This window comes from Pipistrellus kuhlii, unplaced genomic scaffold (genome assembly GCF_014108245.1).
Source record: "Pipistrellus kuhlii isolate mPipKuh1 unplaced genomic scaffold, mPipKuh1.p scaffold_m20_p_3, whole genome shotgun sequence".
Classification (NCBI taxonomy): Eukaryota; Metazoa; Chordata; class Mammalia; order Chiroptera; family Vespertilionidae; genus Pipistrellus; species Pipistrellus kuhlii.
In genome coordinates, this window is record NW_023425529.1 from 12,011,368 (window position 1) to 12,026,899 (window position 15,532).

The 15,532-nt window shown below is 36.0% G+C and overlaps 1 protein-coding gene across 14 annotated transcripts in view; it reads right to left on the bottom strand.

Annotated features, from left to right (window-relative positions):
* APAF1 (apoptotic peptidase activating factor 1) overlaps positions 1–15,532 on the bottom strand; it is a 71,911-nt gene that overhangs the window by 38,651 nt on the left and 17,728 nt on the right. For 10 of the 14 annotated variants that reach the window (XM_045587625.1, XM_045587632.1, XM_045587629.1 and 7 more), the window contains 6 exons: positions 14,503–14,634; positions 10,002–10,115; positions 9,354–9,538; positions 7,061–7,187; positions 5,982–6,107; positions 3,567–3,698 (listed from right to left, as the gene is read on the bottom strand). In XM_045587625.1, the coding sequence (XP_045443581.1) occupies positions 3,567–3,698; positions 5,982–6,107; positions 7,061–7,187; positions 9,354–9,538; positions 10,002–10,115; positions 14,503–14,634 (816 nt within the window). Of the gene's footprint in view, positions 1–3,566; positions 3,699–4,457; positions 4,616–5,981; positions 6,108–7,060; positions 7,188–9,353; positions 9,550–10,001; positions 10,152–14,502; positions 14,635–15,532 lie in introns of those variants that run through there. The other 4 variants (XR_006742764.1, XM_045587633.1, XM_045587634.1 and 1 more) reach the window with 4 other exon arrangements.

The window sequence follows — 15,532 nt, forward strand, 5'->3', positions numbered from 1 at the left end:
AGATAAAAATATAACTAAAAAACTAATACTGAATGAGGGAAAGTTAGAAATCATGTCAAGTTCTTTCTTCCATTTCAATTAAGCTTTTTCAGTTACAGGCAGATGTTCAATTCACAATAACACAAAGGTGTGAAACACAAAGGTGTGAAAGGCAAAGATGAACTTGTGATTAACAAGTAATGGGGCAACCCTTAGGTCAGCACCTAAATCCACTCAGGGACTCAAAGGCTCGCCTGGACTTTTAGTCTGAGCACTAAGTAACTGAACAATTACTGTTTATTTTAACAAGGTGGTTTAGAGTCCTTATTATTCTATTCAGCTCTACAATAAGTAATATGCAAAATAAATCACCCCAAATTCTTCTAGAGGCTAGATTATCCACCTCAAAAAGTGGTCATTTCTAAGATTTCCCAATGTAAAGCTTGAGTGTACTAACTAAGCTAAAATCTATTAATGCTCTAAAAAATGACTCTAAAATATAAGGATAGCAAAGATAGATATACTATTAATTATATGACAGGAAAAATAAGGGGTTAGAAGAACAAATTTAACAATACCTTCCGGAATTGATCAACCAAATCTAGCATGTGAAACATTCCACAGAACAAATGACTCAATTTCTCTCTAGCCAATCAATGGCATAAAAAGTAGAAGCAGAGAGGAAGGGGAACTTTTATAGAATAAACAAGACCTAAGAGGCGTAATAACAAATGCCCACCTGAACTTCAGATTCTGACCCCAATCAACCCATGGTAGAAAGATATGTTTTGAGACTAATGGGGAAATGTGTACATGAAGTATTTTAGGGTAATATGTGATAATATTTGCTAAAAATGCTCTAGTCCAAAAAAATTGGGGTTTGTGGGAAAATAAAATAAGATTGGGAAAATGTTGACAATTGTTGGAGCTAAATGGTGGATAGCAGAAGAGTTCATGATTATCTCCTCTCCTTTTGGGTATGGTTGAAAAGCATTTAAAAATGCAAATAAAGGGGCAATTGTAATCTCTGGTGATTTATGCTAACTAGACTAAACTCAAAAGGGTAAATCAAGTATCCCCCACATTAATTTAAATCCTTAGGAAATGATCAGTAAGTGAGGTAAGTCCTGTTTATCATGGTCATCTCCATGCTTGGTTCCTTTATCCCAACCAGTATCAGGTAAATCCAGTTCCTCAGAGGAGCGAGTTACATGGGGGCAACTTTAGACTTACATATTTTCATTGGTTTCTCTCAGTTCAAGAATCACAAGAAGTGAGTTCTAATAGCCCTTAGGATAATGCAAGTGTGGTATGACAGGTCTTACAGTAAAACTTGTTCATAATTAAAACTTTTGATTACAAATAATCCCTTCCTACATCTTAGATATTTTTGTCTACATTTAACAGAAGGAAATATATTGCCCAGGCCAGGGTGGCTCAGCTGATTGTTTTATGCACTAAGAGGTCACTGGTTCAACTTTGGTCAAGGCACATACCCAGATTACGAGCTTGATCTCCAGTAGGGGTCATGCAAGAGGAAGCTGATCAATGATTCTCTCACATCATTGATATTTCTCTCTCCCTTCCTCTCTCTAAAATCAATAAAAACATATTTTTTTAAAAAATAATAAATAGCCCAGCCAGTGTGGCTCAGTGGTTGAGCGTTGACCTATGAAACAGGAGGTCATGGTTCGATTCCCAGTGAGGGCACATGCCCATGTTGCAGGCTTGATCCCTAGTAGGGGACAAGGAGGCAGGAGGCAGCTGATCAATGATTCTTTGTCATCATGGCTATTTCTCTCTCTCCCTCTCCCTTCCTCTCAGAAATCAATAAAAATATATTTAAAATAATAATAATAAATAAATGGAGGAAATATAAGCTTCCTCACCCTACAAAATGTTAACATTAACATCAAATTAGTCATATATACTTCAAAAGTCATCTAGTTTTAGAAGTGGGTTCATTCAAATAGAGCAGAGCTTTTCTGAAATGGTACAACAGTCTTACTTTTAATGGTGGTTTACTCAATAGGATAAACTTTACTGAGTAAAAGTGATCTATAATTGTAAGATAATTTTATGCTACTATATTGTTTTGATCCAATCTGGTGTTTTCAATTTGTGTCTGCAGGGCCCAGGGACTCCAGAAACATGTCTGAAAAGGCACTAAGGGGGGCGGGAGAGTAAAAGAAGGAACAAGAGAGACTAGAAATACAGGCCCATACCCCCACCTCAATACAAGAAAAGTGCGTTTTATCTCTTCTACAAACTGAGCTTCTATATAAAAGTTCTCTTTGGGCCCTTGCTGGTGTGGCTCAGTGGATAGAACGTTGGCCTGCGGACTGAAGGATCCCAGGTTGATTCTCGTCAAGGGCACATGCCGAGGTTGCAGGCTCAATCCCCAGTAGGGGGCGTGCAGGAGGCAGCCGGTCAATGATTAACTTTCATCATTGATGTTTCTATCTCTCAGTCCCTCTCTTCCTCTCTGAAATCAATAAAATATATCCTCTTTAAAAAGTATATCTTTTTTTTAAGTTCTCTTTAGGAGGAAAAAAAAGAAAAAGGTTCAACTTCCTGAAAAGGAGAGGAGGCAGTTTTCAACAAATGTTTCCATATTTTCATAAAAATTTTTAGATAGCTTATTTAAATGTCAAAACACAGAGACTATGAGGTTTTTCAAACTGAAATGTTTTACCCACTTCACCAAAAAATGCAATGTCTCAATGCAAAAATGGTGTGACATTTACAAAGAAAGGGCATAAACCAAACCAAAAAAAGAATCCAAAAGAAGTTAGCAGACATTTCTAGGATCCAAGAAAATTTAATCTAGCTATCTTTAGTATGCCACTTAAGTGAGGAAAAAAGATAAGTCTCTTTTATAATTTGTAATTATAAGCATTAGCAAACGTGAAATAAATATCTAATTTTGGTTTTAGAGGGTTGTTGTTTTTTTGCTTTTTTTTTTCCCCCCTTACAGGCACCTTTCCCCTTCTTCTGACAACAAAACCTCTCTTTTGAATCAAACCCCACTTATAACTCAAGAGAAGCTGACGTTACCTCATCTGTCCAATTTCTACATGACTAAACTTGTGACTCTTGGCCAATCTAAGGATTCCATCCTACTGGCTAGTAGGGTTATTTAGCAATGAGTATGTAACCGGAACCAGGTCAACTACAGCTTTCTCTAAAATTAAATATGCAGAATCTGGGAAAGAGCAAGTTTCTCTTCCTCTGTGATTATGAGCTGTAAGACCTATATAAGCCGAGCTGAGAATAGCTCTATTTCCTGTCACACAGAGATACCATGCCTGAACCAACAAAGAGGGAAGCCGAGTCTAGAGATGGACAGGGAGTTAGAGCCTGAGGACATAGTTTAAGCATTTGGAATCAGCTATGCCTGAAGCCATTCTCCCTCTAGCCTTTCCAGTTACATGAGCCAATAATACCTTCTTTGTTGCTGTTGAGTGAGCTAATATGAAAGTCTATGTCACTGCAACCAAAAGAGCCCTGAAATGTACAAGAAAGTCAAAGGCGATGTCCTGATAGGTCTACAAATGTACTACATAATTCTCATTATTCACACTTACTTTGAGGAAGCAGTCACTTGACCCGGTGGCTAAGAGAAGGTGATGTCTGCTGTGAGTAAAGTGGCAGCAGTTGACTTGCTCTGAGTGCTCATCATAGCTTTGTACCAGTTGCCCAGTCACAGAATTCCAAATCTAAAGAAATTTTTCAAAATAAAATTTATCATTACCTCTTATTTTGAAATAAAGCAAATAAAATATGAACTGCTTTATGGATGCTATCCACTCTGTCAGATTTTCTCGGGCGTAGATGATGCTAATAAACACCTCCCACTTCACTAAAATATGTCAAATAGTTTTATAAAAAGCTTACTTTGCAAGTCTATACATGTGTCTTTCTATAGCATAACTGGAATCTCCTCAAAACATCACAGTCTTCAAGGGCAAGATTTTAGATGGTAATATGAATGAAAGCATGCAGAGAAGTGTTATATGCGAATGGAATAATGGACTTCGCTGGGAATGATGAAATCATTTTAATTTAAGTGTCCCTGGGCAAGTCCTTAATTTTCCTGTATCTCAGTTCCCTCTTAAGAAATACGTATACCTGTCCCACTAGAATGGTATCAAATGGGAAAAAGGATATGATCTCAAGATACCAATAAATAAGTATAGGCAGATGGCTCGGTGAAAAAAATAGACAGTATATTCTGAGGGAAACCTAGCTTCCAACCCTGGCTCCATGAGTTTAGACAAATAATTTCCCTCTGAACCTGTTTCCTCACCTGAAAAATAGGATCAATACTTACTTCCTAAGTTATAGAGTGAAACTGATCATTTAAGAAAATGCAGTGTTGAGTTCACAATAAAAAAAATCATCATTCTAATTACTATGTAGGATGACTGACTAAACATGTCTACTCCATCTAACAATAAATAAGTGAAATAAATTACCTAATCACTCTTCACTGGGCTTTGACTTCTCAGAGGTACTAATGTCCCTCTCATAAGCATTTTCTTTTTATCTCATCAAAGCACTCCCCAGAGGTCCAGAGAGTTTCCTTTATTTTGAAGTTCTTTTAATTTCTGTCTCTTGCTTTAAATTTTGAATTCTTAGAAAAGAGAAACTTGGTATTATTTCCTTTTACTCCTTATAACTTTGACTTTGGAACTGCTCAGAGTGGCCAACTGTAAGTCTGACTTAGAGTAAAGGGTACAGAGTAAATTAACTAGTTGGTTGTAAAGTCACCTAAGAGAGTCCAATATATCAAGAAATAGATTTCTCCAAGATCTCAATTTAGTCTGGACACTCCAGAGCCTTCTTCAAGTGGACAGAAACTCCAGGAAAACTCCTAAGCCAATTCTATTGTTCTCAAGTCTCCTAAGGTCTACTCCACCTAGCCAAATTCAGCACTCCACAACCCTTTGAAAAAAGCCTGAAGTGAAATTCCCCCTCCACTTATCATGTAAAACATTCCCTTGGACTTCAATTTATCTTATATTCTGCATAAATGCTCTAGCTAAAAGCCAAATTTAGGGACAAGAAACAAGAAAGAAAAATTAACAAAGATAAAAATTACCCTGTATTTATTTTTCTCTATTTACTTTTTAGACTACTAACCTAATTATTAATTTGTTCATCCATCTGGTTTTGCACAGAATATAAGCCAGTTCATAAAGGTAAAAAATCTGGGTTGCATTTCACAAATTACAACAGAATCCAATCTCAGATTGTAATTTTGTGCAGTAACAGTAGACTTGACTTTTAGGATTTAAATATATTCTAATATGCACAGTATTGGGTATGTGCCCTTTTCAATTTTTCTCATGAGACATTTACCTGCAAGGTTTTATCAGCTCCGCAAGAAACTATTCTGTGACCATCCTCAGAATTACAAGCATGGTAAGCAAGATTTAAAATGATATTTATCCCACAGACCAGTTAATAAATGGCAGACAAACTTATTAATTTGTAACTCTTTTTCTCAGCTGCCTGGTAAATATCTCAGACTGATCAGCCTGGATATCTTTACTGGGACTTAAATATAGAGGTTTTTCAGAGAGAGTTAACTTACAATGGATAGCCAGGACCGGTTTGGCTCAATGGATAGAGCGTCGGCTTGGGGACTGAAGGGTCCCAGGTTCGATTCCGGTCAAGGGCATGTACCTTGGTTGCGGGCATATCCCCAGTAGGGAGTGTGCAAGAGGCAGCTGATCGATGACTCTCTCTAATCGATGTTTCTAACTCTCTATCTTCTCCCTTCCTCACTGTATAAAATCAATAAAATATATTTAAAAAAAAAAAAACACTTACAACAGATAAAACTAATTTACCTCAAGTTAGCAGATCAACAGGCAAGAAGGAGTCCTTTAACCTTTCTTATCCTAGTCCCTCTGTTATGCGGGGGGGGCAGGGAGAGTGTGTGTGTGGAATGAATTCTGTGGTGATTACAACTGAAGAGGAAAATGTTTCCTTACCTTCACTTTTTTATCCGCTGAGCACGTTGCTATAAATTTGTCATCTGTTGAGAATGCACAGCAAAGTACTTCATCTTCATGAGCCTTGATTTCTAGAAGTTTCTCTCCTGTTTCAGCTTTGAACACCTGCACAAGCAACAACAAAATTGTTTTTACTATGTATCACTTAACCATGAATCATTATTTAATAAAAATCTTTCCTGAAAAGATCTTAATCATTGTTATTTTGCAACAAAAATGAACCGTGGCAAAATCAACCCAAAAATCAGAATTTGTGTCAGAATCTATATGCTCTAAAATAGAGAACTATCCATTGTTAAATGTTTGTAATATTAATAAAAAGAGCTAACAGAGTTTAGCTTCAGTTCTTGAGAATAGTCTCACAAATTCTTAACAAGCAAATATAAAATATTTCTTGCAATATAATTTCTTTCCAGGACTCAAAAGACAAAATTAGTAATAAAGCACACACAGGAATAGAAATAAGAGTTATAGAAATAATCTTGCAAAGACTAATTTTGAAAGTTTTAACTAATTTAATTCTGATTCCTTCAAAATCAAAAGTTAGAGCACAAGTTTAAAGTAAAGCACTCATTCATATTTTCTGAAAACAAATGAGAACTTAAAGGAAATTCCTTCAGGCACCTTAGGAAACAACCTAGCCAATTCCATTTATTGCCAGAAATCTATGCCTGAGCTGGTGATAAAATAGGTATTCTACTTAATCATTGTATTTCAGTCAGAGCTCTGCTCACTCTGCTAGAAAGTCGTATGTCTTTCAACAATTATTAATTCCTCATTATCTTTAGCTGGCACATGGGTGAAGACAACTGATGAGCAGGGTAAAAGCCACCTCTATGTCACTTGGCAAGTTTAGAATTATGGAAAGCAAAACAAAAACCACACTAACATATCTTTAAAATCACTAGACATAGAGAAAGCTTTTATAAAATGTTCAAGAGATTCGGTTTCTCTATTTCTATGTGCAATTTACTTGACTTTTAGGACTTAAATATATTTTAATACATATAGTTTTGGATACATGCCCTTTTCCATTTTTCTCAAGAGACATATTTTACCTGTAAGGTTTTATCAGGTCCACAAGAAGCTATTCTGTGGCCATCCTCAGAAAAGCAAGCATGGTAAACAGCATCTGTATGGGGGCGGACAACTAAGCGAGAGAGATTCTTGATGTTCTTTTTGTTTCTAAATACAAGGGAAAAAAGAACAGAAACCCAACAAGTGAGTATAAATTTCAGTAATAAACTGTCTTTTAGCTTATAGTCCCCAAAATACAAAATTCTTAAAATTAAATTGCCAACAGGTAAATGTAGAAGGTCACCTGAAGGAAAAAAGCATAATATAACAAACTTGGCATTTTAAGAGAATTGCCACCCTATATCAAGCAACCTGTCGTGTTACAAATGTCACTGAGTTGGAAGAAATTAGTTAATCAGATCCACATCACCTTCTATTTTCCTTTGATGCTTTAATAATAATAACATGTGCAGAGAAAAAATTATGTAAGGATTCCCTCTAAAAGAAAACCTCCCTGTTTTTTAAAAGGAAAGGATGGCAAAATGAAGCTCATTTCCTAACTAAAGCATGACACTACACCTGCCATTATGATGATGTACTCTAAAACCACTCTTCTCTAAGTAAATTATTCAGATATAGAGAAAAAGTAAATAAAGTAATGTTACCTTCTGTGTATCTTAATCTACTGAATACTAACTATCCCACAGGAATAAATATTATATTATTTTTCATGGGCTAAAGGGTAAAGGAACAAATAAATAAAAATGAAGAACAAAAGTGTAAAGGAATATAATATATACTTAAAATGAGAAAAGTATCAGAACAGTCAGGATTTTTCTGTCAGTCACTTTGAATATAAGAATATATGTTAGCCGAAACAGGTTTGGCTCAGTGGATAGAGCGAGGCCTGAGGACTGAAGGGTCCCAGGTTCGATTCCGGTCAAGAGCATGTACCTTGGTTGCGGGCACATCCCCAGTAGAAGGGGCAGCTGATAGATGATTCTCTCTCAACTGTGTTTTTAACGCTCTATCCCTCTCTCTTCCTCTCTGTAAAAAATCAATAAAATATATTTTTAAAAAAAAAAGAATATATGTTAAATGGTTTCGTGCTTAATTTAAAAGTCAAAGTTGGCCCTAGCCAGTTTGGTTCAATGGACAGAGGATTGAAGGGTTCCTGGTTCAATTCCGGTCAAGGGCATGTACTTCAGTTTCGGGCTCAATACCTGGCCCTGGTTGAGGCTCATGAGGGAGGCAACCAATTGATGTGTTTCTCTTTCACATCAATATTTCTGCCTTTCACATCAATGTCTCTCTGTCTCTCTCTCTCTCTCTCTTTTTCCAGCCCCTCACCCCCCAAACTCAGCAAGTCACACAAACCTAATCAAGTCTCAACCTCTCTGTGCCTTAGTTTTCTCATTTGCAAAATAGGGCAAATGATATTTACGAGAACCTTATAAGGTGATTCTGAAGATAAAATGAATAAAATGTAAGCCTATGTATATTACAGGCATGAAAAAGGTGATAGTTTAGCTTTCCTTTAACTAATTGATAAGATTAAGATTACTAATTGATAAGAGCAAAACGAAATAGCCTCTTTCTGAAGTTAGAAGAATCGTGGTCCAGGGAAAGTTTAATAAGGACTAAGTACAAGACAAAGTGCTAATCATTTAATATCCAATATCTCATTTAATCTTCACAAAAATAGTACTTACCTCAAAGCACTGTTATCTCCATTTTACTTATTGTTCAAAAATCACAAAACTGTGATTTTAGAAATGAGACTCAAAATAGGTTTGTGGCTTCAAAGCCCATGTTCTTCACTACTTATTATATTACACTAAATAAAGCATTTGGTATTAATATTTTTTTAATATATCTTATTGATTTTTTTACAGAGAGGAAGAGAGAGGGATAGAGAGTTAGAAACATCGATGAGAGAGAATCATTGATCAGCTGCCTCTTGCACACCCCCCACCTTGGTTGTACCTGCAACCAAGGTACATGCCCTTGACCGGAATTGAACCTGGAACCTTTTAGTCAGCAGGCCAACACTCTATCCACTGAGCCAAACTGGTTTAGGTTGGTGTTAATATTTAGAATACTTGTCAAACTGCCATATAGGCAAACAACTATTTCTATGGACTCTTTGAACATGTACTTTTCTCCTATGCTTACTTCTCTAACACTTTTCAATAAGTAAGAATGCTTATTAAAAGTTCCAGCCTTTTCTGAAGAACTGCAGTTAAATCTTCCTGGAGTGAACTTATTCACTACCTGAAAAAATAAGGACATAATTAGCACGCTGCTTCCTTTGGTCTCTCCTAACCTACTTACATCCACTCCAGGTAAAGCACTCCGTTATCGACCTCCTGCTTGGCCTGCAGCTTAGCTTGCTGATACACTTCTGAAGTTTCCGGCTCACAGAGACCCAGCTGTACAATACTAGGAAATGGTTGTCGTCCAAGAAGATGTCCATTTAAAGATAAAAACTCCTGGAAATTTTCACAGACTGCATAATCCTATGAACAAACTGAAATCTCTTAGAAGCATAACCAGAGCCAACATTTTTCTGTTTCTGTGATCTCATCACTTTAAGGCTTAAATGACATATTCTCTGTGTGAGCTAAAATTGAATAACCAACCACTTAGGTAACAAATATAGACTTTTAAACATAGAATAAACTTTTAAACATGGGATAAATATCTCATTATCAAAGTACTACTTTCTTAATACAGTCTTTAATAAAAAATAAAAAATAAAAAAAAAACTCTTAACGCTTTACTTCTTCAAATTTCAAAACTCAATCCTATTCACATTCCCAATAGGCTAGGAGGCAAAATAATTAAAATAATCAAAAGTCAAAATAAGAAAATTATCTTTCTTCGTCCCTTTCTATTCTGCTCGTCCCGATATTAAACCCTAGAGTTAAATGTCAGAACAATCATGTCCTTTCAAGACTTATTTTTTGAATGGATAAATACCTTCTCATCCAGTATATCCCTGTATTCCACAAATTCATGAATCAGATGAGCAGGGCCTACAAGCTCCGTTTTTGCTTTAATCCAATCCAGGGAAAACATTAAAGCACAAAGTTCCTTTCAAAAAATAAATAAATAATAAGATCAGGGGCCCTGTTAAAGAAATCAGAGAATTTTAAATCTACCATCGTTATCCTAGCACTACTGAGAGAAACCTAGCAGACACTCAAATTTAAGGACAAAAAGGAAACTATTGAAAAGAAACACATAAATAGTTCGTAAGAAAATGGTTGGATGACAACCATTTCCTAGTATTGTACAGCTGGGTCTCTGTGAGCCGGAAACTTCAGAAGTGTTAAATGCTTGGAACAAATATTGATAGAATAAAAATACTTAGTAAATTTTAGCTGTTATTTATCCTATTTATCCTTTTTCATTGTGTCTTCTTTGAAAAATCGTTGAAACAGGATCCAAGTTGGTGAAAACTTCAGTGTTGGGCTGCCTGTGTAAGACTTACCCATCACAAACTATTTTTTAATATCAGGTTTCTAAAGACTAACAGAAATGATAAGAATATCAACTATAGCTGAAACCGGTTTGGCTCAGTAGATAGAGCGTCAGCCTCACACCTTGAATCAAAATAAATTTTAGTTGGATTGAAGACTTAAATAGAAAATAGAAAACTTCAGAAAATACTGGAACAAACAGGTAAATATTTCTATAAGCCTGCAGTAAAGGAAATGTTCCCAGGCTTGACACCAAAGTAAACTATATACAAAAAAGAAAAATGGTGCATTTAATGAAATAAAAACTCAAATCTTCAATATATTGTAGTAGAAAACAATATAAATAAATTTGAAGACAAAAAATAAACCAGGAAAACATTTTTATAACAGGTATGATAAATGATAGTATTGATAGAATAAAAATACTCATTCAGTTTTATAGAAAATTCTTTAAAAATAAGGAAAAAAATAGCCCTTACAGGTTTGGCTCAGTGGATAGAGCATCGGCCTTCGGATTGAAAGGTCCCAGGTTCAATTCTGGTTAAGGACATGTACCTTGGTTGCGGGCACATCCCTAGTAGGAGTATGCAGGAGGCAGCTGATTGATATTGTTCTCTCATCTATGTTTCTAACTCTCTATCCCTCCCACTTCCTCTGGGTAAAGCATTCAATAAACTATGTTGGTTTTTTTTTTTAAAGAAAAGAAAAGATAAATACCCCAATATAAAAAATAGGTAAAGGCAATGGATGAGAAGCAATTCACAAAATAAAAAGCACAAATTTTTTTCCCCCCACCACCACCAGGCTGGAACCTTAGTTTCTTCATTTTGTAAATGGAGATACTGGTAGCCCTATCTCACAGGGTGTGATAAAACTTTAAATGAGTTAGTATGTGTTAAATGCTTGGAACAAATATTGATAGAATAAAAATACTTAGTAAATTTTAGCTGTTATTTATCCTATTTAACCATTACCATTGCTTCTATGGAATATAATTTATCTTAAGCAGTAGCTAATTCTATTTACCTTTCATGGCTCATAGGCAGTTATTTACATGAGCAAGGATAAAGGCTAGGACAAATTCAACCTAAAGTATTTCGATGATAAAATAACATGTTATCTAAACTCTCTGTGCACATACTTAATTACAAAGTCATTACTTAATCCTCTACCTCTAAACTCACTTTAATCTTGGATGGGAACATTGGTAGCATTTTAATCAATTTTAAAAGATAAAGACTTTTTAAAGAATTCTTTTTCATTGTGTCTTCTTTGAAAAATCGTTGAAACAGGATCCAAGTTGGTGAAAACTTCAGTGTTGGGCTGCCTGTGTAAGACTTACCCATCACAAACTATTTTTTAATATCAGGTTTCTAAAGACTAACAGAAATGATAAGAATATCAGCTATAGCTGAAACCGGTTTGGCTCAGTAGATAGAGCGTCGGCCTGCGATCTGAAAGGTCTCAGGTTCGATTCTGGTCAAGGGCATGTACCTTGGTTGCGGGCACATCCCCAGTAGGGAGTGTGCAGGAGGCAGTTGATCAATGTTTCTCTCTCATCGATGTTTCTAACTCTCTATCCCTCTCTCTTCCTCTCTGTAGAAAATCAATAATTAAAAAAAAAAAAAAAGAATATCAGCTGTAATCAGAGGAAATGAACATGTCTTACACTATTGGTAGTGATGTCAGTCAAAGCAACCTTTCTCTAGAGGATAGTTTGGCAATCTGTATTAAAATTGAAACTGACCCACAAATTACACTTATAAATATGTGTGTTGAGATAATAATCAGATGAGTATACTTACACAAGCTAATTGATCAACTGGCTAATCATAATTTAGCTACACAATGAAATAGTATGCAGATTTAAAAATTATGTCGCTATATATAAATTGACATAAAAAGATGATCACATAATATAATTAAGTAGAAAATAAAACAAAAGATAGCCCAGCCGATGGTTGAGCATTAATCTATGAACCAGTGACCTCCAGTCAGGGCACATGTCTGGGTTGCTGGTTTAATCACCAGTGGGGGTTATACTGGATGCAGGATGATGATTCTCTCTCATCACTGATTTTTCTCTCTCTCCCTCTCTTCCTTTCTAGAATCAATAAAACAAATTTTGAAGTGGATTTTTTTTAAAAATACCTGAGCCTATTAATTCCACTTCAAAGAATTTTCAAAAGAAATAATATAAGTGCAAAGACAGAATATTCATTACAGCATCATAAAGGCTAAAAACTGAAAACAACCTAAATGTTTAACAATTACAGTTTGGTTAAGTAAATTAGGCCATTGATATTTATTGGAATACCTTAAAAAAAAACTAAAAAAAAACACTATACCCCAGCTGATTTGGCTCAAAGAACAGAGCACTGGCCCATGGAATGAAGGATCCCATGGTTCGATTCCAGTCAAGGGCACGTACCTTGGTTTCAGGCTCGATCCCAGGCCTTGGTCAGGGAGTGTGTGGGAGGCAACCAATCAATGTGTCTCTCTTGTATCTCTCTCTCTCTCTCTCTCTCTAAAAATCAATGGGAAAATGTCCTTGGGGAAGATGACCAAAGGAAAAAAAAAACAACCACCAGACTACAACACCATTTTTGTAACCAAGAATTAATGTACCTAAGCATAAAAAAAATAACTCACCTTGGCCAGTGTGTTCCGTGGTTCGAGCATTGGCCTGAGCACCAAAGGGTCTCAGGTTTGATTCCTGGTCAAGGGCATGTATCTGGATTGCTGGTTTGATCCCTACCCTGGTCAGGGCATGTATGGGAGGCAACCAATTGATGTGTGTCTTTCACATCAATGTTTCTCTTTCTCTTTCTCCCTGCTACCTCCCTCCCTTCCACTCTCAAAAGAAAAAAAAGAAAAAAATCAATGGAAAAAATATCCTCAAGTGAGGATTAATAAACAAAAAAAATGAAAGAAAGAAAAGAAAAATTACTCAAAGTTTTCCAAAATGTTAACATTTTTAAAAGTTAGCTGGTAATTGACTTCAAATATCATTTATGTGTTAATGGTTCCCAAATGTTATCTTTAGTCCATAATCTTCCCCAGAAACCTAGATTCATATATCCAACTACATGCTTAACATTTCCAATTAGATACCTTCATATGAGTATCAGACTTAATATATTCAAAATGAGTTCTTAACCTTCACTCCACCCCCAAAAATACTTGTTCTACCCACAGGCATCGCCATCTCCGTCGATGGCAACTCTAATCCTTCCTCTGCACAACCTTGGAGTCATCTTTGACTCTTCTCTTACAATGCCTATCAAATCCATCGGCAAATGATGAAGATTCTACCTTTATATCATCATTTTCTTTCTCCTTCATGCTTTTTTCTTCTTCTGAGCACTTATTGCCCCCTGACATTTATTTGTCCATTGTCAGTCTCCCCAAGAACATAAGCTCAATGACAGGAGGGACTCTGGAGCATAGCCTCACAGTGAATAACAATAACAGTATATAGCAGGCATTTAATAAATATTTGTTAATATTTTTATTGATTTCAGAGAGGAAGAGAGATAGAAACATCAATGATGAGAGAGGATCATCAACACCCTGCACGTCCCCTACTTGGGGATAGAGCCTGCAACCCAGGCATGTGCCCTGACCACGAATCAAATTGTTACCTCCTGGTTCACAGACTGAAGCTCAGCAACCAAGCCACACCAACTGGGCTAATAAATATTTTTTGAATGAATGGATATACTTCGCCACCCTCCGTTCCTTCTCAAACCTTAAAAACAAATTCATATTGCCTCTAAAAAAAGCTACTGTTAAGAAGAAAGTGAATTTTAGGTGGTTCATTTACTGCACTTACTAAGGTACCTTTAAAAAAAAAAAATCACTGCAAGTAAAAATAGCAGCAAAAACAAAAATTCTTACATAGTCTATAATTCTATTTTTATAAATTAAAAAATTCTAAACACAGGACTAAATAAAAGTGAGATAAAAGAAAATAATTTTTAAGTTGGTCCTCTTACTTTGTGCATATTGGCATTGGCCATATGATAGGCCAGGAAATTGTACCAGTACATGCAGTCCTCCTGATCTGGTGAAAGAGTGTGTAGCTGGTGATGTCTCTGGAACTGCGTGATTATCTTCTTATGTAGATCCTGAAACACAAAGGAAACATTTCAGAGGACAGAAACAATTTCATAACCTAAACATTACACTAGACCTACGGGCTTGGATGGGGAAATCTCGCCATCTTTAAAGGAAAAGTGGATCTTGTCAGAGGCCTGAAAATCCACAGCCACAGCAACCACGAAGCAGCTGGGAGCCCCAGAAAGCCGGTCCTGGGCGGTGTGAACACTTGGACTCAAAGGAGTGCACCACTGTATGGGGAAAAGGAGAGAGAGAACTACATAACCAGACATCCTGAAAAGAGAGATCATGGGGAGACAAAGAAACAGCCCACATATGAAAGAAAAGCAGGCATCACCAGAAAAGGAAGTGAATGAGTTAGAGGCAAGTAACCTACCAGAGCAAGAATTCAGAGTAATGATCATAAGATGGCTAAAAAGAATGGAAGACAAATTTGACAATATGAGTAAGAACCAAGAGGAAATGAAGAAGAACCAAGAGGAAATGAAGATGAACGAAGAAGAAATGAAAAATGACATCGCTACTATAAAGAACTCAATAGAAAGCATCAAAAGTAGACTAGAAGAAGCAGAGAACCGAATCAGTGAGCTAAACATTACACTAACATCAGCTTCCAAAGCTATTTAAGAAAAGACAGAAAATATTTCCATAAGATACTTATTAATTACAAAAAGAAAAAACAGCAACTTTAACAGTGGAGACACTGGTGGATACTAGTTTAATGAAGTGATCAATGGTAACATCACTGATAATAAGATGTATCAACACCCTGATATGATTCACTGAGGACACAATCCTATCTAATAAAGAGGGAATATGCTAATTGACCCATACCATCACAAATATGGCAGCGCCCAAAGCCAATGAGGGAATATGTTAATTGACTGTCCCACCCTCAATGATGGT